The following is a 23,621-nucleotide window of genomic DNA, read 5'->3' as shown; positions in this document are numbered from 1 at the left end:
GTGAACTGTTTTGTATATAGCAGTGTGTATATGTCAATCCCAGTCTCCCAGTTTATTCTTCCGCCTCTTTCCTCTCTGGTAATCATAAAATTGTGTTCTACATCTGTGGCTCTATTTCTGTTTTGTAAATAAGTTTATCTGTACCATCTTTTTAGATTCCACATATAAATGATATCATATGATATTTGTCCTTCTCTGAGTGATTTACTTCACTCAGAATGACAGTCTCTAGGTCCATCCATGTTAATAATGCTGCAAATGGCATTATTTCATTCCTTTTAATGGCTGAGTAATATCCCACTGTATATATGTACATCTTTATACATTCTTCTGTTGATGGGCATTTATGTTGCTTCCATGTTTTGGCTATTGTAAATAGTGCTACAATAAATATCGGGGTACTTGTATATTTTTGAATTATGGTTTTCTTTGCGTTTATGTCCAGGAGTTGTATTGCTGGATCTATTTTTAGATTTTTAAGGAACCTCCAGGCTCCATAGTGGTTGTACCAATTTACATTCCCACCAACGATATAGAAGGGTTCCCTTTTCTCCACCCCCACTTCAGCATTTATTGTTTGTAGATTTTTTGATTACAGCCATTCTGACTGGTGTGGGGTGATACCTTGTACTTTTAATTTGCATTTCTCTAATAATTAGTGACGTTGAGTATCTTTTCACATGCTTTTTGGCCATCCATATGTCTTCTTTGGAGAAATGTCTCTTTAGATCTTCTGCTCACTCTTTGGATTTTTTTTGTTGTTGTTATTGAGCTGCATGAGTTGTTTGTATGTTTTGGAGATTGGTCGCAAAGAGTCGGACACGACTGAGCGACTGAACTGAACTGAACTGAAAGTAATGAAAATAAAAACAAAAATAAACAAATGGGACCTAATTAAACTTAAAAGCTTTTGCACAGCAAAGGAAACCATAAACAAAATGAAAAGACAACCCACAGAATGAGAGAAAATATTTGCAAAAGAAATGACCAAGACCTTTGCTTTAGGAAGAGAGCTTTGCATTTATTTATAGCTGTGCCCAGCTATGTCATCAGATGGCCATTGCTAATGACCACGTGGGAAAGACCACGTGAGGCTGTTGTGAGGTTCACTTTATCTGAAAACAGAAGGAAGGCTGGAGATCTGAGTGTCTTTGGCCAGCTCGGGCTCTCTGCCTTCCTGACAGCTGCTCCCTGGGTCCCGTGGGCTGAATCACCCTCTGGAACGACTGTGTTTACATCTGGGGATCAACTGCCCAGTGAAGGCAGCCAACAGCTGCAGCCCTTCCAGTTGGCCTTGCTCACCCCAGGTGGTGGGGTGGTCCCCGAGTCTGTGTTTCAGCCCCCCTTGGTCTCTGCTTGCTCTGCCCTTCTCTGCTGGGCATATTGTAGTCCGTGGGGTCGCAAAGAGTTGGACACTGAACAACAACAACAACAAACTTGGCTTCGCAAAACAATTGCTGAATTAGAGCCCTTCAGTTCAGGAAAATGCCATTTAGAGCACTCATTGACAGCCCGAAGCCAGGAGAGAACACTGATGTTTGGAGAATGTTGGTTAGACATTCTCAACCACTTGTGGGTCATCATTATGATTTTTACAATACCCATGTGCTTCATAGTTTTTGCTCAGCTCTTTTTTTAATTTATTTAAATAGATATATTTAAAAGGGAAACATAGCACTACCATAAGTAACCACAAAACAGTTTCTGAGCAAAACTTTCAGTCTGGAGGAGGTTTTTTTCTGTTAAAGGGGAAGAAAAATAAAGTTAGAGTGATGTTCAAGATATATGGGCTTTCCTGGTGGCTCAGATGGTAAAGAATCTGCCTGCAACACAGGAGACCTGGGTTCAATCCCTGGGTCAGTAAGATCCCCTGGAGGAGGGCATGGCAACCAACTCCAGTATTCTTACCTGGAGAATCCCATGGACAGAGGAGTCTGGCAGGCTACAGTCCATGGGGCTGCAAAGAGTCAGACACGACTGAGCAACAAACACTTTTAAGATATACTAACCACTGCGTGTAAACTCTCTCCTTGATATAATTAGAAAGATGAAAAAAAGAAAACTTTCCCACTCTGTATCCATTGTAATTTGAATGCCATGATACATGCACCAAATAAAAATCAGCCTGAGAAGTCAGGAACATAATCATTGCCTGCTGCAGCTCTAGCTACTCATGGGCCACTTTGGAGTCCTCAGCATTCTGCAAAAAGCAATGCTTCAATCCGCAGTTTTCTGGTAAGGACACAGAACTGCAGACTGAGCTCTGAAATTTCCTTTAAGCTTCAGCCAACTCAGTGGCCCAAGGTGCAGGGTTCAGCCAAAATATAATTTACATAAAGTGTGTGCTATTTAAAAAAAATTTTACTTTTAATTAGAAAATAATTGCTTTGCAATGTTGTGTTGGTTTCTGCCATGTGAGTGTGAGTGTGTTCGTCACTCAGTTGTGTCCGACTCTTTGCAACTCCATGGACTGTAGCCCACCCGGCTCCTCTGTCCATGGGATTCTTCAGGCAAGAATACTGGAGTTGCCGTTTCTTCCTCCAGAGGATCTTCCCAACTAGGGATCAAACCCGGGTCTCCCACATTGCAGGCAGATTCTTTACTGTCTGAGCCACCAGGGACAACATGAATCTATGTCCCTTCCTTCTTAAACCTCCCTCCCACCCTCTATGCCACCCCACCCCTCTAGATTTGTCACAGAGCCCTGGGTTGAGCACCCTGTGTTGAACACAGCAACTTCCCATGAGCTATCTATTTTACACAAGGTAATGTTTATGTTTCGATGCTACTCTCTCAATTCGCCCCACCCTCTCCTTCCATCACTGTATCCACAAGTTTGATCTCTATGTCTGTGTCGCTATTCCTGCCCTGCGAATAGGTTCATCAGTACTGTTTTTCTAGATTCCATATACATGCTTTAATATGCGACTCTCATAAGTCTCTTCTGACTTTCTTCACTCTGTATAATGACAGATGAATGGATAAAGAAGTTGTAGTACATATATACAATGGAGGTGTGTGATATTTTTATCAACAACGCACTCATTTGCCTAACTATGGTTTTCCCTCTTCAACCTTGCTGACACCATATCAGCTCAGGCCATCTTAGTATGTATGTTCTGATGATTTGGGAGATGGAAAAAAATCCTTATACATGTTGAGAAACCGTAAAGAGAGAGAAAGTATGGATTATAAAGAAGGTACGCAAATTCACATTCATGAATGGAACTATTTTAAAGTCTGAACTTTATTATTGTTATAGTTTTACAATATAGATATATAATGATAGGTATAATGATATAATCTATCATTATAGATATTGCCTTTGAGGAAAACTGGGTTACGGGCACATGGGATGTTTCTGTATGATTTCCTACCACTGTGGGAGAACTACAATTATGTCAGAATGAAAAGTTTAAGTTAAGGAGGGTGTGACTGTTAAAAGTGTTAAAAGTGTCTTGTAAGGTGTTCTTCTTCTCCAAATGGCTTTCACATGTATTATTTCATGAGAACCTTAACCAACCCTTTTCATTTCTGTCGGCATTTACCCGTTTCACAGATGGGAAAATGAAGCTTCAAAGAGGAAACTTTACTTATTGAGTGTGATGGAGCTCAAGGATAACAGAGCAAAGACTCAAATCCAATTCATTTGAAACTAAGCCAGAAACTAAGAGAGGTTCAGGAAGGGCTATTTTTACATTAAAAATAGTGTTATCCTCAAATACACAATGAGCACCAGTTATGCACAGGAAAGAGTGTGCAAAACTTTTATTGTGCAGTCAAGGACCACGTTTTATTTATTGACCATCTCCAGCAGCCAATCATGGGACAGTTTATGAGTGGAAAGATGCTCTCAGAGAGGCAGGTTGGGGCTAGAGGGGGAGGCCAGAGTACCCACCCTCACTCCTCCATTCTGTCACTTTGTGGGTCTCTCTGTCTTCATAAATCTCATTGAAAGGACCCCCTGAAAGCCCAATACCTTCATTTCACATGTGAGGGGGGCAACCAACTCGTGGGGGTCTTGTCACCACAGGCATTTCAATGCCCAAGGACATTTGTTGCTCCGAGAGAGGACATCTTACTTCCTAAGTGGATTCTCACTTAAAATTCCAGGTTTTGAAAGTTACCAGTTTCAAAGGCCAATTTTCCCGAAGTCTTAAATTTCCATCTATAAATATGTGCTACACTACGTTGCTTCAGTCGTATCCAGCTCTTTGCGACCCCATGGACTGAAGCCCGCCAGCCTCCCCTGTCCATGGGATTTTCCAGGCAAGAATACTGGAGTGGGTTACTATTTCCTTCTCCATCTATAAATATATTGCTCCATTTACAAATGGAATGCTTTTATCTAAACAGAAAGACAATCATTCTGCCTGTCACATTACATAGGTTAAAACATAAGACCTTGAGGAACTCAGTTAAATATCCTTAAATTTTTGAAACGTCTTTATTCGCTTCATGTAATTGATTTTTTAAGTACTTCAAATGCTGACACGGCAGGTTTAAACCCTAACAAGCCAAACTTTTAACATTTCATTTTTATAAATCTAATAAAGTGAATGTATAATTATAGAAAAATTCGAGTTCTCTTAAACAGTTGGAATGGTTTAGAAAAGAAGTTGAACATAGCTTGACTCTTATTAACTTAAAATCACAAGTCTAAAAGCAATTACCCATTTTAAATTGAAGCCACATGGCCAATCTGTCTGTATTTCTAAGATGCCAGAGTTTCTTAAACATTAAAAACACCGAGATTGGCCTCATTTTAACCCCAAACAAATTAATACTTTGGGTGTCTGTTCTACTTTATTACTTCTATTCATATCTCTTTATCTTCCACTTGCCCTGCTAAGAGGGAGAGGCAGGGTATGGATGCATTATCTCAGATGGGCTGATGAAACAGGTTAAAAAAACATGGGACCTCGGCATCCTCGCTTCTTGCTTGGAGACCTAAGACCAGGGTATAGCTTCTGAGTGCCGTATGCTGCTGGCACCGTCTTTGCTGATACAGATAGACCTGTACCACCCTAGCTCCACAGCCTTAAACTGGGATTGGTGTCGCAGCCTTCATCTCTCAATGTCTCTTCTGTTCCAGTCTTCTCACAAACAGAGGTAGACAGAGGTACATATCACCCCATCTCCCTTCATAGCCGCAGCTTCTGGCTTTGCCCACATTCTCACAATAGTGCCCACTGGATGCCCAACATTTTCCTTTTTATCTCCAGCAATGCTCACAATGAGGCTTCCCAGGTGGCTCACTGGTGAAGAATCTGCCTGCAGATGCAGGTGACCTGGGTTCCACCCTGGGGTTGGGAAGATCCCCTGGAGAAGGAAATGGCTACCCACTCCAGTATTCTTCCCTGGGAAATCCCACAGAGAGAGGAGCCTGGTGCGCTGCACTCCATGGGGTGGCAAAGAGTTGGACACAGCTGAGCGACTAAACAATAACAACAATTTTCACAATAAGCCTCTAGGATAAGTATCCTTGTGGCCACTTTCAGATGAGAAAAAATGAGGTTTAGAGAGGCTAATGAACTCAACTATTAATATAAATGAAAGGTTTGGAGTTTCTTCTGAGACCATCCGATGGTCCAAAGTCCACTTTATCAAAGTCCCTGTCGAATTCTTGATCATTCAGTTTCATGTTCTTTCTTGTCTCAGATCTCCTCTCATCATCAGCATCCTTTTTCTCACACAGGCCTTCCTGGGTCCTGCTGTACCACAGCTTCACACCTAAAATTCTTTATACTGCCTCAAAGTTTAAAAAAAAAAAGGGGGGGGGGAGTTTTAAAATCAAGGTAATAATAGCAGGTCCTTCTGTGCTAATGAAATTTGACATGGAAAACCAAATGTCAGTAGAAATGATGATGTTATTTAAATTCTTCTAAAATGAGAGGCAAGTTTATTCATGTCCTTTCTGTCACCACCTTTTATATTGGCTCGTAACTTCTTTTGCTTAGAAAATTATGAGAAAAATAACCTGGCTTTAATTTTATAGAACAGTGATAAATATCACACTGGACTATGGGCTATTAATTTGGCAATGAAAATGTAATCAAAGACCTTTAAGGGCTCAGAATGATTTTATTTTGATCATTATGAACTGTATTTTATGTAACATCATATTTCTTTCCCTTGCAGACAGATAAGCTTAAAGAATTTAAGTGAGGTAAGTAGCAATTCTGTCCTGCTGCTGCTGCTGCTGCTAAGTCGCTCCAGTCGTGTCTGACTCTGTGAGACCCCATAGACGGAAGCCCACCAGGCTCCCCTGTCCCTGGGATTCTCCAGGCAAGAACACTGGAGTGGGTTGCCATTTCCTTCTCCAATGCATGAAAGTGAAAAGAGAAAGGGAAGTCGCTCAGTCGTGTCCGACTCTTAGCGACCCAATGGACTATAGCCTACCAGGCTCCTCCATCCCTGGGATTTTCCAAGCAAGAGTACTGGAGTGGGGTGCCATTGCCTTCTCCGAATTCTGTCCTAGGAAACAAAAAAGGGAATTTTTTGCATTAACTGTCTGTGATGGGCAAGATGCTTAATTATCATAACAGCTATGCTCAATATGTATTAATAGCCTATTTTTTTTAATTGTTTTTGATTGGAGGCTGTAGTCCATGGGGTCACAAAGAGCCAGACATGACTGAGTGACTGAACTGAATTGAATTGCTTTACAATGTTGTACGGGTTTCTTCAATGTAAACAATGGAAACTAGCTGTGAATATACATATATCCCCTCCCTCTTGAGCTTCGCTGCCTTCCCAGATCCAATCCCACCCTCTAGGTGGTCACAGAGCACCAGGGGAGCTTCCTGAGCTATATAACAACTTCGCACTAGCTGTCTGTTTTACACAATTATCAGATCAGATCAGTCGCTCAGTCGTGTCCGACTCTTTGTGACCCCATGAATCGCAGCACACCAGGCCTCCCTGTCCAACACCAACTCCCGGAGTTCACTGAGACTCATGTCCATCAAGTCAGTGATGTCATCCAGCCATTTCATCCTCTGTCTTCCCCTTCCCCTCCTGCCCCCAATCCCTCCCAGCATCAGAGTCTTTTCCAATGAGTCAACTCTTCGCATGAGGTGGCCAAAGTACTGGAGTTTCAGCTTTAGTATCATTCCTTCCAAAGAACTCCCAGGGCTGATCTCCTTCAGAATGGACTGGTTGGATCTCCTTGCAGTCCAAGGGACTCTCAAGAGTCTTCTCCAACACCACAGTTCAAAAGCATCAATTCTTTGGCACTCAGCCTTCTTCACAGTCCAACTCTCACATCCATACATGACCACACAAAAAACCATAGCCTTGACTAGACGAACCTTTGTTGGCAAAGTAATGTCTCTGCTTTTGAATATGCTATCTAGGTTGGTCATAACTTTCCTTCCAAGGAGTAAGCGTCTTTTAATTTCATGGCTGCAGTCACCATCTGCAGTGATTTTGGAGCCCAGAAAAATAAAGTCTGACACTGTTTCCACTGTTTCCCATCTATTTCCCATGAAGTGATGGGACCGGATGCCATGATCTTCATTTTCTGAATGTTGAGCTTTAAGCCAACTTTTTCACTCTCCACTTTCACTTTCATCAAGAGGCTTTTTAGTTCCTCTTCACTTTTTGCCATAAGGGTGGTGTCATCTGCATATCTGAGGTTACTGATATTTCTCCCGGCAGTCTTGATTCCAGCTTGAGTTTCTTCCAGTCCAGCATTTCTCATGATGTACTCTGCATATAAGTTAAATAAACAGGGTGACAATATACAGCCTTGACGAACTCCTTTTCCTATTTGGAACCAGTCTGTTATTCCATGTCCAGTTCTAACTGTTGCTTCCTGATCTGCATACAAGTTTCTCAAGAGGCAGATCAGGTGGTCTGGTATTCCCATCTCTTTCAGAATCTTCCAGTTTATTGTGATCCACACAGTCAAAGGCTTTGGCATAGTCAATAAAGCAGAAATAGATGTTTTTCTGGAACTCTCTTGCTTCTTCCATGATCCAGCGGATGTCGGCAATTTGATCTCTGGTTCCTCTGCCTTTTCTAAAACCAGCTTGAACATCAGGAAATTCACGGTTCACATATTGCTAAAGCCTGGCTTGGAGAATTTTGAGCATTACTTTACTACTGTGTGAGATGAGTGCAATTGTGTGGCAGTTTGAGCATTCTTTGGCATTACCTTTCTTTGGGATTGGAATGAAAACTGATCTTTTCCAGTCCTGTGGCCACTGCTGAGTTTTCCAAATTTGCTGGCATATTGAGTGCAGCACTTTCACAGCATCATCTTTTAGGATTTGGAATAGCTCAACTAGAATTCCATCACTCCCACTAGCTTTGTTCGTAGTGATGCTTTCTAAGGCCCTCTTGACTTCACATTCCAGGATGTCTGGCTCTAGGTGAGTGATCACACCATCGTGATTATCTGGGTCATGAAGATCTTTTTTGTATAGTTCCTCTGTGTATTCTTGCCATCTCTTCTTAATATCTTTTGCTTCTGTTAGGTCCATACCATTTCTGTCCTTTATCGAGCTCATCTTTGCATGAAATGTTCCTTTGGTATCTCTGATTTTCATGAAGAGATCCCTAGTCTTTCCCATTCTGTTGTTTTCCTCTATTTCTTTGCATTGATCGTTGAAGAAGTCTTTCTTATCTCTTCTTGCTATTCTTTGGAACTCTGCATTCAGATGTTTATATCTTTCCTTTTCTCCTTTGCTTTTCACTTCTCTTCTTTTCACAGCTATTTGTAAGGCTGTGAATATATACACAATTATAATGTACCCTATTTTAAAGGTGATAAAACTAAAGCAAAACAAGGTGAGCCTGAGATTTTAAATGAAATTCTTATTTGCCACCACATTCAGTGTTTATTGGGAGACATGAGGTCTCCACCAATGACTTCCATTCTTCAGCATTTCAGAAGTAACTGTTGGAAATTGTGATACAATTTCCTGGTTATTAGTTGCTCACAAGAAAGACAGGAGTGCAAAGAGGAGTACATAGGAAATACAGAGTCGCACAGACCTGATTTAGAATCCTACTCTGCCACCAACGACTTTGTGAACTTAAGCAAACTCTCCTGCCCTCACCCTACTCCTGTTCTGTTCTGTTTTCCCAACCAAAAAATAGAGACAGGTATCCTCAACTTGGCAAAGTTGATGTGACAAGAGGAAGTTATCTTAGAGTCCCTTAGATGTTGACTTCTTTAAGCCCCAAAGAAGAAGGTCTTTAAGCCCGTGGTAGGCCCTCATTTCACCCCCACTGGCCTCCTAAGGGATTTGGTTCTTATCTTAATATTTGACCTATGCTTTTACATATAGAACTTGGAGGTTGATCCCCTTCTTTCGTTCTTTTGATGTCGAAAACTTGGCCTCCATGCACTGAGGCTGAATGGAACCTCAGAGACGGAGTTTTGGGTGAAGCAGAAAGGAATAGCTTTATTGCTTTGCAGGCAAAGGCTGTCACAACGGGTTCCTGCCCCCGAAAGCTGTGTGTCCCAACAATAGAGGATATGGTGAGGAGTTCTTTATAGCAATAGTTCAAGGGTGAGGTTGCTGATAAGATTAGGGTGTGTGCAGGGCCTGCACTCTTCTAATCTGGCTCCAAGTGGTCTCCTGATGAGTTTCTACAGTTCCTGAGGTCATCAAACTGTGACCTCTCTCTGGAATGAAGAATTGTATCAGGTAGTTAACATTTTCATTTATTGGGGGTTTTAGTAGTACTTCAGAAGACCATCCCCAAGAAAAAGAAATGCAAAAAGGCAAAATGGTTGTCTGAGGAGGCCTTACAAGCAGCCATGAAAAGAAGAGAAGTGAAAGGCAAAGGAGAAAAGGAAAGATATACCCATTTGAATGCAGAGTTCCAGAGAATAGCAAGGAGAGATAAGAAAGCCTTCCGCAGTGATCATTGCAAAGAAATAGAGGAAAATAATAGAATGGGAAAGACTAGACAGCTATTCAAGAAAATCAGAGATATCAAGAGAAAATTTCATGCAAAGATAGGCTCAATAAAGGACAGAAATGGACCTAACAGCAGCAGAAGATATTAAGAGGTGGCAAGAATACACAGAAGAACTGTACAAAAAAGATCTTCACAACCCAGATAATCACAATGGTGTGATCCCTCAACTAGAACCAGACATCCTGGAATGCGAAGTCAAGTGGGCCTTAGGAAGCATCACTACAAACAAAGCTAGTGGAGGTGATGGAATTCCAGTTGAGCTATTTCAAATCCTAAAAGATGAGGCTGTGAAAGTGCTGCACTCAATATGCCAGCAAATTTGGAAAAGTCACCAGTGGCCACAGGACTGGAAAAGTTCAGTTTTCATTCCAGTCCCAAAGAAAGGCAATGCCAAAGAATGCTCAAACTACCGCACAATTGCACTCATCTCACACGCTTAGTAAAGTAATGCTCAAAATTCTCCAAGCCAGTCTTCAACAGTATGTGAACCGTGAACTTTCAGATGTTCAAGCTGGTTTTAGAAAAGGCAGAGGAACAAGAGATCAAATAGCCAACATCTGTTGGATCATCAAAAAAGAAAGAGAGTTCCAGAAAAACATCTACTTCTGCTTTATATACTATGCCAAAGCCTTTGACTGTGGATCACAGCAAACTGTGGAAAATTCTTAAAGAGAAGGGAATACCAGACCACCAGACCTGCCTTCTGAGAAATCTGTATGCAGGTTAGGAAGCAACAGTTAGAACTGGACATAGAACAACAGACTGGTTCCAAATAGGAAGAGGAGTACATCAAGGCTGTATATTGTCACCCTGCTTATTTAACTTATATGCAGAGTACATCACGAGGAACGCTGGGCTGGAAGCACAAGCTGGAATCAAGATTGTCGGGAGAAATATCAATAATCTCAGATATGCAGATGACACCACACTTACAGAAGAAAGCGAAGAAGAACTAAAGAGCCTCTTGATGAAAGTGAAAGAGGAGAGTGAAAAAGTTAGCTTAAAACTCAACATTCAGAAAACTAAGATCATGGCATCTGGTCCCATCACTTCATGGCAAATAGATGGGAAATCAGTGGAAACAGGGACAGACTTTATTTTGGGAGCCCCAAAATCACTGCAGATAGTAACTGCAGCCATGAAGTTAAAAGATGCTTGCTCCTTGGAAGAAAAGTTATGACCAACGTAGACAGCTTATTAAAAAGCAGAGACATTACTTTGCCTACAAAGGTCCATCTAGTCAAAGCTATGGTTTTTCTAGTAGCCATGTATGGATGTGAGAGCTGAACTATAAAGAAAGCTGAGCACTGAAGAATTGATGCTTTTGAACTGTGGTGTTGAAGACTCTTGAGAGTTGCTTGGACTGCAAGGAGATCCAACCAGTCCATCATAAAGGAAATCATTTCTTTACTATGAAAGGACTGAATATTCATTGGAAGGACTGATGCTGAAGCTGAAACTCCAATACTTTGGCCACCTGATGCGAAGAACTGACTCATTTGAAAAGACCCAGATGCTGGGAAAGATTGAAGGTGGGAGGAGAAGGGGATGACAGAAGATGAGATGGTTGGATGGCATCACCGACTCAATAGGCATGAGTTTGGGTAAACTCCGGCAGTTGGTGATGGACAGGGACTCTTGGGGTGCTGCAGTCCATGGAGTTGCAAAGAGCAGGACAGGACTGAGTGGCTGAAATGATACTGATATAGAAGAGCTCAAAGATATTGTTATGCTTATCTCTTGAGGCAGAACCAGGACTCTGCCCCAGTACTGCACTACTGTTTCTGGGCTGTTCCTCCTTTGTCTCTGCATCCCCTCCCTTCCCTGATTAGCAACTATTTGAGTCTGCCATTTAGGACTCAGGGAAGGTCATGGAGTCCGGAGTCTGTTCCCTATAAAAACGAGGAACAGGGTTCACAGAAAGGCTCTGTCCCCGGGAGCCCCACAGGTCCTGCTCAGTTTTATTCTCTCTCTGTTTCTTTCTCCTTTCTTCCTTCTTTCTTTCCTTCCTTTCTTCCTTTCTCTCTAGTATTATGAGAATGTTAGAATTGAGTCACATTTCTAGCTTGCCCCTCAAGCAAGATAGTTATGACCTCCAATCCATAAGACAAGAATGTCAAGGAGGCTAACACATGACTGCTGCATGAGGGGTTATATTCAAGACTCCACCCAGGTTATCCTCTTTTGCAAGTTGTTGGACTTTCCAAGTGCCACCAGGAAGGAGAAAGTAGGGGTGGTCCTCTGCAGCTGAAGGAATTTACACATCTGAAGGGACTTCACCCCTTTCTTCCTGCAGATCAGCTAATGTGTCCCAAGTAGGCTCTCACTCAAGATGACCATTATTCACTGCTCAGTATGAAAGGACAATAGGCCCACCAATCATGAACAAGAAGGAAATGGGAATGTCTGCCTTGGACAGCAGGGATCCTGCAGGACAGTTTGTTTTTCTCGCAACTTTCATTGGCATTCTGCTGGAAATTGATAACATCTAAAGAACAACAAGGGCTAGTGGAAGAACACATTTTTCTTCCTTATCTCTTGCCAAGACACTTCCTCATTGCTCTTGCCAAAACATTGCCTCATTGTTTGGACTGAGAGTCAAGGTCATTTCTCTATTCCAAAAACCCATCTCACAGGACACATGCCATGCTTGTGTGCATGTTAAATTCTTGTTTAAATTACATCTTGAGGACCAGAATTCATTCCGGCAGAAGCGATGTGCCACCTGCCACCACCTCCCTCCAAAAATAAACAACTAAGAGAAAAAAAGAGGGCTTCCCTGACGGCTCAGACAGTAAAGAATCTGGCTGCAGTGCAGGAGACCAGTGTTTCATCCCTGAGCCAGGAAGATCCCCTGGAGAAGGAAATGGAAACCCACTCCAGTATTCTTGCCTGGAGGATTCCATGGACAGAGGAGCCTGGCTGTTGCAAAGGTTGCAATGGACAGAGGAATCTATGGGGTTGCAAAGAGTCAGACATGACTGAATGACTAACACATACACATTAGAGAAAAAGAAGCCTCAGAAAAGTGGCAAGAATTGCCAGCTGGCAGAAAGATGGAGCCAGTGCTGAAGCCTGAAGTCTCAATCTACCTCCATGTCCATAGTTCTGCCCTAGGAAATACGCGACTCGCCTGAAATGAAATAGTGAAAAAAAAGAAGAAAGAAACAGATGAAAGGATGGGATGAGAAGGTGGGAAATGAAAAAGAAGGCATTACAATTTAACTTGAATATGTTAATTTTCTAACAAAAAAAATCTAGATTTCACTCTACCTTTTTCTATTTATTTATTTTTTATTTTTTTTTTACTTTTTGCAATCCTCTTTAATGTCTGGCTGAACAGAGACAGCTGGATTCTTTTTTTTTCTTAACTTTATTTAATATTGGAGTATAGTTGACTATAGGGCTTCCCTTGTGGCTCAGCTGGTAAAGAATACACCTGCAATGCTGGAGACCTGAGTTCAAACCCTGGGTGGGGAAGATCTCCTGAAGAAGGCAAAGGCTACCCACTCCAGTATTCTGGCCTGGAGAATTCCATGAACTGTATAGTCCATGGGGTTGCAGAGAGTCAGCCATGACTGAGCAACTTTCACTTCATAGCTGACTTACAATATTGTGTTAGTTGCAGGTGTACAGCAAAGTGATTCAGTTATCCATTACACATGCATCTGTTCTTTCTCAGATCCTTTTCCCATATAGGTTATTACAGAATATTGAGTAGAGTTCACGGGGCTATACAATAGGTCCTTAATGCTTATCTATCTCATATAGTCTAGTACTTGCCCACCACCACCTTTGCCCTTTGGTCACCATAAGTTTGTGTTCTATGTCTGTGAGTGTGTTTCTGTTTTGTAAATAAGTTCATTTGTATCATTTTTTTTATATTCCACATATAAGTGATATTATTAATATATTATATTTGGACCTAGAGATTATTATATTAAGTGAAGTCAGAGTAAAGCAAATCTCTCTCCACTTTTCTAATTGCATTTGATTTTAAATTCAGAGCCCTCAGGCAAAAAGTTGGCTGGGTTTCAATTAAATAAAAACAAGAGCGCTCTCAGACAGATGGCTTCTCAGCTGTATTTACAGCAAGGCTTTCCCTCTCCTTTGACAAGCCTGAGAACCACAGCACAAAAGATTGTGCACTTTGAACTGCCTGGTTCAAAGTCTTGGAGAGGACTCAGTGTGGAGACTTTCAGACCACTCATGAGAATCGATTCATTCATTACCCTATTTATGTAGCCTATTGTTGTTGCTGTTCAGTGGCTCAGTCGTCCAGCTCTTTGTGACCCCATGGACTGCAGCACACCAGGCTTCCCTGTCCTTCACCATCTCCCGGAGCTTGCTCAAACTCATGTCCACTGAGCTGGTGATGGCATCCAACCATCTCATCCTCGGTCGTCCCCTTCTCCTTCTCTGCTGTCCACTTCTCCTCCTGCCTTCAGTCTATAGTTTTGCCTTGATTTACTGTCCATGAGGAAATGTATGTCCTCTTTTCAGAATCCTAGGGGATGCCAAGTTCCTTAAGGTAAAAAGTCTTGTCTGTTGGCCAGCCTTAGACAAGACATACAATGCCTCTCTGAGATATCTGTTGATACAGGTTTCTTGTCTATGAAGCCACTGTGAGTCAGGAGACCTGGGCTCCAGAGCCTGCTCAGTGACAAGATAATTCTGGGACTCTGGGCAAATGGCACCACCTCCTTGGACCTCATCTGCAATCTACTGGCTTTAACTTTTCACAGACCTCAGACCACTTTGAAAATTTGATGTAAAGTATGATAAACATTTCCCACCCCAGAGAAAAATGCATGTATTTACAGAAGAAAAACAAAAATTGAGTTTTAATTTCAGAAGGTTCATGAAACCCACTAGGCCATTCAAGAACCTCTTCCATCCCCCAGGTTAAGAAGCTCTTGTCCAAATGATACTTGTAGACCTCAACTGCTGTAATGCATGAAATGGACTTTAGAGAATTATTTGCAGTTACGTAAATACTTCAACAAATACTGTACTTCTTGGAAGGCATTTTAATTCCTCAAGAGTGTAATAGGACTTCAGGATGCAATCCAAAAAAGCACATAGACTTTCATAATGAAGAACGATCAGGAATCCACTATTAAGGAATGAAAGAGAAAGAAAATGTTTGGAAAGAAAAATTGTTGCATTAAAAAGAATATTGTGAATATTTTCATGCTCATCTTTAAAAATAAAAATTCCAAAGCAGGTATAAAAAAAATTAACTGAATGGCAACCCACTCCAGTACTCTTGCCTAGAAAATCCCGTGGACGGAGGAGCACTGTAGGCTACAGTCCATGGGGTCGCAAAAAGTCAGATACAACTGACCAACTCTACTTCATCACTTAAACACAAACTCTATTAAAATTTTATCATCTCTCTTAAAATCCTGTTTTCTCTAATACAACCATACACACACACACACATACACACATACACACACACACACACACACACACACACTGCTTTTAAATATATCATAAGCCTCATTTTTATCCTTAAGTTTTTATGTAACTTTGAGACATTGATAAAATATAATTTTATGCCATACTGTATATAAATAATTGCAATGAATTTCTAATTTTGCAATAGTGAATATAGCACCAAAATTTATTTAATATTTCCCACTTAGAGGGTTATATAAATTGTTTCCAGTGTTTTTATAAGTAATGACGTACTGGACATCTTTATACATGGAACTTGATCCAGATTTCAGGTTGTTGTCTTAGAAAAAGAAACTTATCAATGGAATTATTGGGATAAGAATTAGAGTATTTCTAAGGCTCCTAATAGCTATGGTTAAATTGGTTTCAAAAATAGTCAAAGCAATTTATAGTCCCATTAGCAGACTGTATATTTGCCTATTACTTCAGAGTATAAAACAAAGAATATAAAATTTTTATTTTTTCCTAGTCTTTTGGAGGCATATTCACAGATTTTTAAAAATCTATGCTAACAGAAATGTTGCCCAAATTCTACTAACCAATACACACAGAGTATAATATAAAATCCTAGATCATTAAGAGTCACTCAATAATATTCTCTTTTTAATTCAATACAGGTCCTTGGAACAGAGAAAGGTGAACTGTTTATATTTGTTTTCTTATTCTAACACTATTAGGCTAAGTCCTATTTCCAGGTTAATAGCATTAGTCTTTTTTTAAAAAAAGGATTGCTTATTTCAGGCCTTAGGCACGTGTGTGTGTGTGCATGATGACATGATCTAGATGGATTCAGGACCTCAGAGTCTATTCAAGAGTCCTGTGATCTAAACAGCATGATTTAAATTGGGCATGGGGTAGAGTTCTTTCTTCAGCTACAGGCTAGTGACAAGGAGGCACGCTGTCACCCCCTGACATTTTGGAAGGATATTGCTAGCCTGCTGCTCCACAGAAGCTCTGGGTGTCTCCATCCTTGATGTCAGTCACTCACACACATGTCAGCCCTCGTGCGTGCACATGTACACATGCATTCACACTGCTGGTGTCACTATTGTGGAAGCATGGAATTCAGTACTCACTCGCTAGCTGGGAGGATGCTAATCTGGTGATACCTTCATGCCCACCTTTGAGATACTGTTCACCATTCACTTAGAATGAAGAGTTATGTCCAAAGCCGAAGGGCCTGAACTATGGCCCAATGAGTTAACACAGCCAGCCTGTGTCAAAAACAGTTTGACAAACCAACATTGGGTTAAGATTTCAGAGACTCACCACCAGCTGTTTTGTTTTGGACACCTTGCATTGCTTCTGTGAGTCCCAAGTCTTCTCATTTTATATTGAGGAAGTTACACTTGAGCGGGTCCTAACCAAGAGTTTCTGATGGAGGAGTAGGGGTCTGTTGGGAATGCTAAATAATTTTAAAACCTAAAGGAAACTGTGCCTGTTTCCTCAATAAAGCTCAGCATTCTAACTGAAACGTTCAGGAGCTGTTGCCTCAGGCTTCAGTGATTTATCAACGCGCAATGTGACATTGGCCAACTCACGGGGGTAGCTGTTGATGACCTGAAATGATTTTATGGGATGTGTGACTAGTGGACCAGTCACTGACTCCAATCACATTTTTAGTAATTATGGTCCTTCAATCAAAGGTGTCCAGTTTGTGATCAACCTTGGACACAGCACAGAGGAACAACCAAAATTAAGACATGTCAATGTTTATGCTTCCTTAACTTTATTACTTACAACTGCAACTAGAAGAGTGTTTTATGGGCTTTCCTATCATTGTTTTATTATATGACCTTGGTAATTCTGGATGGCTGGTTAAAATCCATCCAGGATTAAGAGGAAATAAAAAGTGATAATACCAATGAAGCAAAAGTCACTCAGTAATGTCTGACTCTTTGCAAACTCATGAACTATACAGTCCACAGAATTCTCCAGGCCAGAATACTGGAGTGGGTAGCCTTTCCCTTCTCCAGGGGATCTTCCCAACCCAGGGTTCAAACCCAGGTCTCTCGCATTGCAGGTGGATTCTTTACCAGCTGAGCCACAAGGAAAGCCCAAGAATACTGGAGTGGGTAACCCATCCCTTCTCCAGTGGATCTTCCTGACCCAAGAATCGAACCAGGGTCTCCTGCATTACAGGCAGATTCTTTATCAACTGAGCTATCAGGGAAGCCCAGTAATACAAATGACATATGTAATTACTAAATAAGTCTGGGTCCTATGGTTGGCACAACTTTTCAAAACTTGAAGATCAAAGAGGAATAACTGAGAAAATGCATGTCTGGTGGGAACCAGGCAGGAACAACTGGTCTACACCAGAATCCTGGGAGCTCTCCTGCCTTATCACAGGAGAGACAGGAGAATTCAGGTGTGCATGGGCAAGCATCCAGCATCCCCATAACCTACATTTCTCTAAACGGTTCTTAAGTTCAACATGTTTGCTTATGTTTCTATGTACAATTTCATCTAAATGCAGAATTCAACTTCAACCCACTTCCACTTCAAGCCTGTCCAATACCAAATGCCTTCTAATGCAATATTCTATATTTGGTGGAAGTTTAAGAATGAGTTCTAGATTTAATATTTTTGACAATATTGACTATTCAACATTAAAGCAATTTTTATAGCCTCAAGGACAAGCTACTTCCCGGACCCAGGGTTTTGCAGAATATATGGGTTACAGTTTCCACTAACCACCAACTGCTCACTCTTAACAATAGAGATTACTTGGATGAAATTACAGCCATTTCAAAAGACCTCTAATGGCCCCTAATCATTTTGCTTTTACAACCTGACCAAATTCTGTGATGCCTTTACACAGTTCCTTATCACCAGATGAAGCCTGAAGCACCTCATCTGCCACAAAACCAAAGTCCTCAAGAGATTCCTCTTGCCGTTGCCAGGTAAGGAGCCAGGAATCCCTGGCTGGGTCCCAGCGTGGGGTCAGCCCTGTGTTGCCTGGGATAACGACTCACGGGGTCTCCTGAAAAAGACTCTCTGGCCTTCAATAATGAAGCCCAGTGACAAGGTCCCAAGGAAGCCAGTGAATCATAGTTGTTGTTGAAGTTAATAGGATTTAAACTGGCCATGGGGTAGAAGTCTTTTTTCAGCTACAGGTATTGTTCTTCTTGACTTTATAAGTGACTGATTGTGCGTTAGAGACAATATTTGAAGAAACGGGTATTCACTAGGCAGGATTAACTGGAATGGCAGCTAATCAACCTGGGAAGAAAAGTTGACATTTCTAACCAGTCTCAGCGGATGACTGCACAGAAGCTGACACTCACTTTGGAACAGCACTTTATAAATGAGCAGGGGTTGAAAATGCCATTATCTGAGTAAATACTTGCCTGATTAGGTTATTGTGACAACTGTCATCCCAACAGAAAAGTCGACGAGGCTAATAAGGCTGGTGATTCATTGGCTGAGGTCACATTAGTAGTAGCTTCCTTAACATCCCCAGTCTCTAAAATTAGTGCTACCAGGCCCTCCTGTCCGCAGTCTGGCCAGTGGCTCCAGCTCCGTCCAGGCCACTCTCCACTACTGCCAACAAAGGACATTTAAAGTGCTACTCCTCTTCCTACAACACTTCCCCACCACCCCTCACATTTCCCTCTCTCTGCCATCTCCCTATTTGGGAAACTTCTCTTTGTTCAGCAGACCCCAGCTCAAAGCCACCCTGAATCCAGGAAGTAGTTCTTCTCCATTCCCCAGAGGGAATACATGAGGCCCAGGGAGGCTGAGTCCCTTACTGCTGAAATCAAGTCCAGCTCCACTCTTCAGGAACCCATCACATCTACATGCAGAAGTGGAAGTGGATTGAAGTTGAATTTTACACTGATTCAAATCAGTGTAGATGCGATGGGTTACTGAAGAGTGGAGCTGGACTTGGTTTCAGCAGTAAGGGACTCAGCCTCCCTGGGCCTCATGTATTCCCTCTGGGGAATGCGGAAGAACGAACAAACCATGTGGCCTTGGGCATCACCTCTCATCTTCCATGTGAAGTTGAGAGCAGGGCCAGACCTATTCAACATGCCCACGCGCCCACTACCCACCAGCTCCCAATGCCATTGCCAGGCCCTGTATGTCAGGGGCATGGTCTCCACCCTCCATTCCCTTCCCCGCCATCACTTTTGTGTGCTGTTTCACACCTTTGGTGACTTTGTTCTCACTCTTTGGTGTGTGGGCATTAGTTCTACAGCTTCATTCTCTTATTAGACTATTTTCTGTTTAAGGCCCAATCTGACACAAAACCCTTGCCCATACAACACATAGATACCCTTTCTAATGTACTCGTCTAAAAGGAAACCAAAAAATCATCATATTATAGTCAAAAGAGCATGAGATTTCAGTTGGACCCACATCTGCATTAGTTGTTGTTTAATGTGGCTTGGCTTCTTCTGTGTGTTTGTGTGAACAACATCTCCTGATTTGAGGGGCTTCCCTCATAGCTTGGTAAAGAATCTGCCTGCAATTTGGAGACTTGGGTTCGATTCCTGGGTAGGGAAGATCCCCTGGAGAAGGAAATGGCAACCCACTCAAGTATTCTTTGAATCCCATGGACAGAGGAGTCTGGCAGGCTACAGTTCTACAGTCCATGGGGTTGCAAGAGTCAGACATGCTTGAGTGACTTTCATTCACTTACTCACTCCTGATTTTTCTTTCTCTCTTAACTGACTGCATCTTCTAAGTCTCCTTTTTCCCAAACTGACCTCTAAATATTGGTATTCCTCAGATCTTTCTGAGGACCTTTTTCCTCTTGGTAAGAGTATAGGCAGTTAATCCATCCTCATGGTGTCAAATGTCAACTCTATATTGATCATTACTAAATCTCTGTCTTCTGCCCAATCACCCTTTTTAGCCCCGGACCCACGTCCAGTTACCCAATGAGCAGTTTTCCTTGAATCAGTGACACATGTCTCAAACTCAATGTTGGAAACTGAACTCCTGATTTATACTTTCATTTCCAGACCCACTCTACCCTCTTACAACCTTTCTCACCTCAATAAATCGTATACTCTCTTCCCCATCTTCACTCTTCCCATCCTGTTTATTAACAGCCCCCTAAATTCTCAAATCTCAACTCATAACACGTCTTGAATCTGTCCATTTCCCTAGCCCCCAGGACAACTTGAGAACCAAACCAATTTTGTCTAGATTAAGTGACACTCTTGTTCTGTGCTCACCTCTATGGTGCTGTTTACCCCATATTGTGATCGTGGTATAATTATGTCTTCCTTTCAAAAACTAAGCTGCTTCAGGGCAGAAGCCATGTCTTATTCATTCGATATCTCCCAAAACATACAATGTACTTAGTAAGCACTCAATTGGTGTTTATAAAATGAAAGAATTATCATTTCTGTTTTAGTTCAAGTGTTTTGTTTTTTTTTTTTTATAAACTTTGTACTTGAAACCTAGAATATCTTCAGAGGATTTTACTCTTTTTTCAACATTTTCTAAAAATCTTGAAAAATTAGGGCAGTGAAATTTTGCTATCGAAGATTTTTAAATTAATATAGTATATACAGTTGCTGAGTCCAGCATTTTTGCAACCCCATGGACTGTAGCCCGTCAGGCTCTTCTGTTTATCAGATTTCCCAGGCAAGAATACTGGAGTGGGTTGCCATTTCCTTCTTCAGAGGATCTTCCCGACCCAGGGATCAAACCTGTGTCTCCTGCATTGGCAGGAAGATTCTTGACCACTGAGCCACCAGGGAAGCCAATAGTTCTATATATTTTTGATTGCACTGGATCTCTGTTGCTATGTGCGGGCTTTGTCTAGTTGCCGTGAGCGGAGGCTACTCTTCGTTGTGCTGCATGGGCTTCTCACTGCAGCGGCTTCTCTTGTTGTGGGGCGTGGGCTCTAGGCATGCAGGCTTCAGTAGTTGCGATGCCCAGGCTCCAGAGCACAGGCTCAATAGTTCCAGTGCACGGGCTTTAGTTGCTCTGAGGCATGTAGAATCTTCTTGGACCAGAGATGGAATCAGTGTCCCCAGCATTGACAGGCAGATTCTTATCCACTGCCTGGATAAGAATCAGGGAAGCCCTCTATGATTTTTTCCCTAGACATTTAACAAAATGTCTAGGGAAATATAACAAACTTAATGGTGAATCGAAGGCTTAGATAGCAAAAGAAGCCTGACTAGTGATGACAGCACAATGTGGCAGTTCAGTGATCCAATGGCATTTCTGTTTGCGAAGCAAGTCGTAAGACTCCAGGCTTCCATGGAAATAACAAAAACCATATATGTATTCAGTTGATTTCATTGCTGCTGGTAAAGGGATGAATTTCGCTGAATTAACCCAGAGCCTTTGTTCAATTGCACGATTGTAGCATAGAGCATGCTCCAAGTAACTAGATTTAACTTCAGCAACACCTAGAGTTTATAATGATGATGCTGACCACAATACAAAATGAATCAGAAGATTAGCTCTGTCACCCAAAGCTAAACATTAAGTGCTAAACTAAAGCTGTTGATAAACAGTCTTGGTAACATTGTTACTGTGTTTAGAAATGCATATTATTTCATTGTCTTTATTATATTTTTATAATCCTTTTTTTCTTTATGGATTTCCTTCCTTTACACACAGTTTTCTTACCTAGCTCACATTTTAAGAGAAAATGAAATAATTTCTATGCCTTTCTTCCTTGCTATGCACGACTCACCCTGAATTAGTAAGCAATTATTAATACTACAGAGTAGGAGCTGTAGTGTCTTCTCCAGTGACTGTATCTACGAGGCAAGTCTGAAGTCATGGCTTCCAAAAGTAAAGGATTACGATGCATGCTCATTGAAGTGACATGGAAAGAACACATGTGAGTCAGTCAATTTGTTCCACATCTAATGTCAGTCTGTCTTGAGAAAGGAAGGAACCAGCCTCCTACACCTTACAAAACAGATGATTCTTCTAACTCATCCAGTAAACTCTAAAGTGCTCTGTAAATATGACTTAGACCATGAGTACTGACCCAGCTAAAGTAGAAAGTACTAACATTCTTTCAATTGTAATATTTCCTTTAGCTCTTCATTCATGACACGCAACCCGACTGTGCAAAACCGAGGTAAGAACACTTTACTTAAGAATTATAAAATAAGTGGGTAAGTCATGACATTATTGATATTCCTGCACCATGAATTAGCTTTTGTGAAACTAAGAGTCCCTCAGCTGATGCATGTAGGTGTTAATTCTCTGGTTTTCATTGATGTGTGGCATTGTATTGTGTTAATATCACATAAATTTTATCCTCAATTAAATATGATAACTTAGGTGGTTTCTAGTTTTTTCCTCTTATGGACATTAGTTGTAAGCAATATTGTAGATGTCTTCCCTTGTATGTAATATGTACCTATTTTTCCAAGTACATAATAGGATAAGTTCTCTTTTTAAGAGGGAAATGGCTACGTCTTAGAATATTCCTCTCTTCAGTGACACTACATTCTGGTAGCTTAGTTGCTAAGTCATCTCCAACTCTTGCGATCCTATGGGCTATAGCCCACCAGGGATTTCTCAAGTAAGAACACTGGAGTGGCTTTCCACTTTCTTCTCCAGGGGATCTTCCTGACCCAGGGATCGAACGATATCTCCTGCATTGCAGGAGGATTCTTTACCACTGAACCATCAGGGAAGCCCAACCCTAGATGTGTTTTCCAAATTAGACATATCACTTTGTTTGAACAACAGCTTATGAGAGCCCATTGTTTCCTATCCTCTCCAACATTTGTTCCTTGACAAACTTTTAGTTTTTGTCATTCCACTGGTTGCAAAATATATTTATCTTAAAAAGAATCTGTGAAATAGAGAAAATAAAAACCAACCTCTATTACTAATTCCTTGAAAAGATAAAAATCAGAAGGATACCATGTCCATGGAGATGTCAAAAGTAGCCTATAAATATAGTGTTATATTACTTATTGTTAGTATTGGTATTGTTAGTATTGTTAGTATTATTTGGTATTGTTAGTATTATTTGGTATTGTTAGTATTATTTGGCCCAAACTAGATATGTCATGTTCTTTTATCTTTCTTTCTTCACTCCCTATGCCATAGAGATTCTGTGTTCAGGCCTAATCTTTCGATCTTTCCCTGCTGAGCCACAGAATGGTGGCTGGACTCCATGGGATAGGGTGGAAAGACTGAGGGCTCTGCTGACCTTGATCCCACTTCTGCCTCTTTGAGCTTCACGCTCCTCCATCCATAAAATTAAAATAATGATA

The 23,621-nt window shown here is 41.3% G+C and overlaps 1 protein-coding gene across 1 annotated transcript in view; it reads left to right on the top strand.

The window, feature by feature from the left end:
• The window catches only part of CLNK (cytokine dependent hematopoietic cell linker), a 204,223-nt gene that overhangs the window by 152,658 nt on the left and 27,944 nt on the right, over window positions 1–23,621 (top strand). The window contains exons 12-15 of the mRNA XM_027545041.1: window positions 6,142–6,169; window positions 16,020–16,038; window positions 18,227–18,308; window positions 22,428–22,468. Coding sequence (XP_027400842.1) covers window positions 6,142–6,169; window positions 16,020–16,038; window positions 18,227–18,308; window positions 22,428–22,468 — 170 coding nt within the window. The remainder of the gene's footprint in view (window positions 1–6,141; window positions 6,170–16,019; window positions 16,039–18,226; window positions 18,309–22,427; window positions 22,469–23,621) is intronic.

This window comes from Bos indicus x Bos taurus, chromosome 6 (assembly GCF_003369695.1).
Source record: "Bos indicus x Bos taurus breed Angus x Brahman F1 hybrid chromosome 6, Bos_hybrid_MaternalHap_v2.0, whole genome shotgun sequence".
In the NCBI taxonomy this organism is placed as follows: Eukaryota; Metazoa; Chordata; class Mammalia; order Artiodactyla; family Bovidae; genus Bos; species Bos indicus x Bos taurus.
This window is presented reverse-complemented; position numbering and strand designations above follow the sequence as displayed.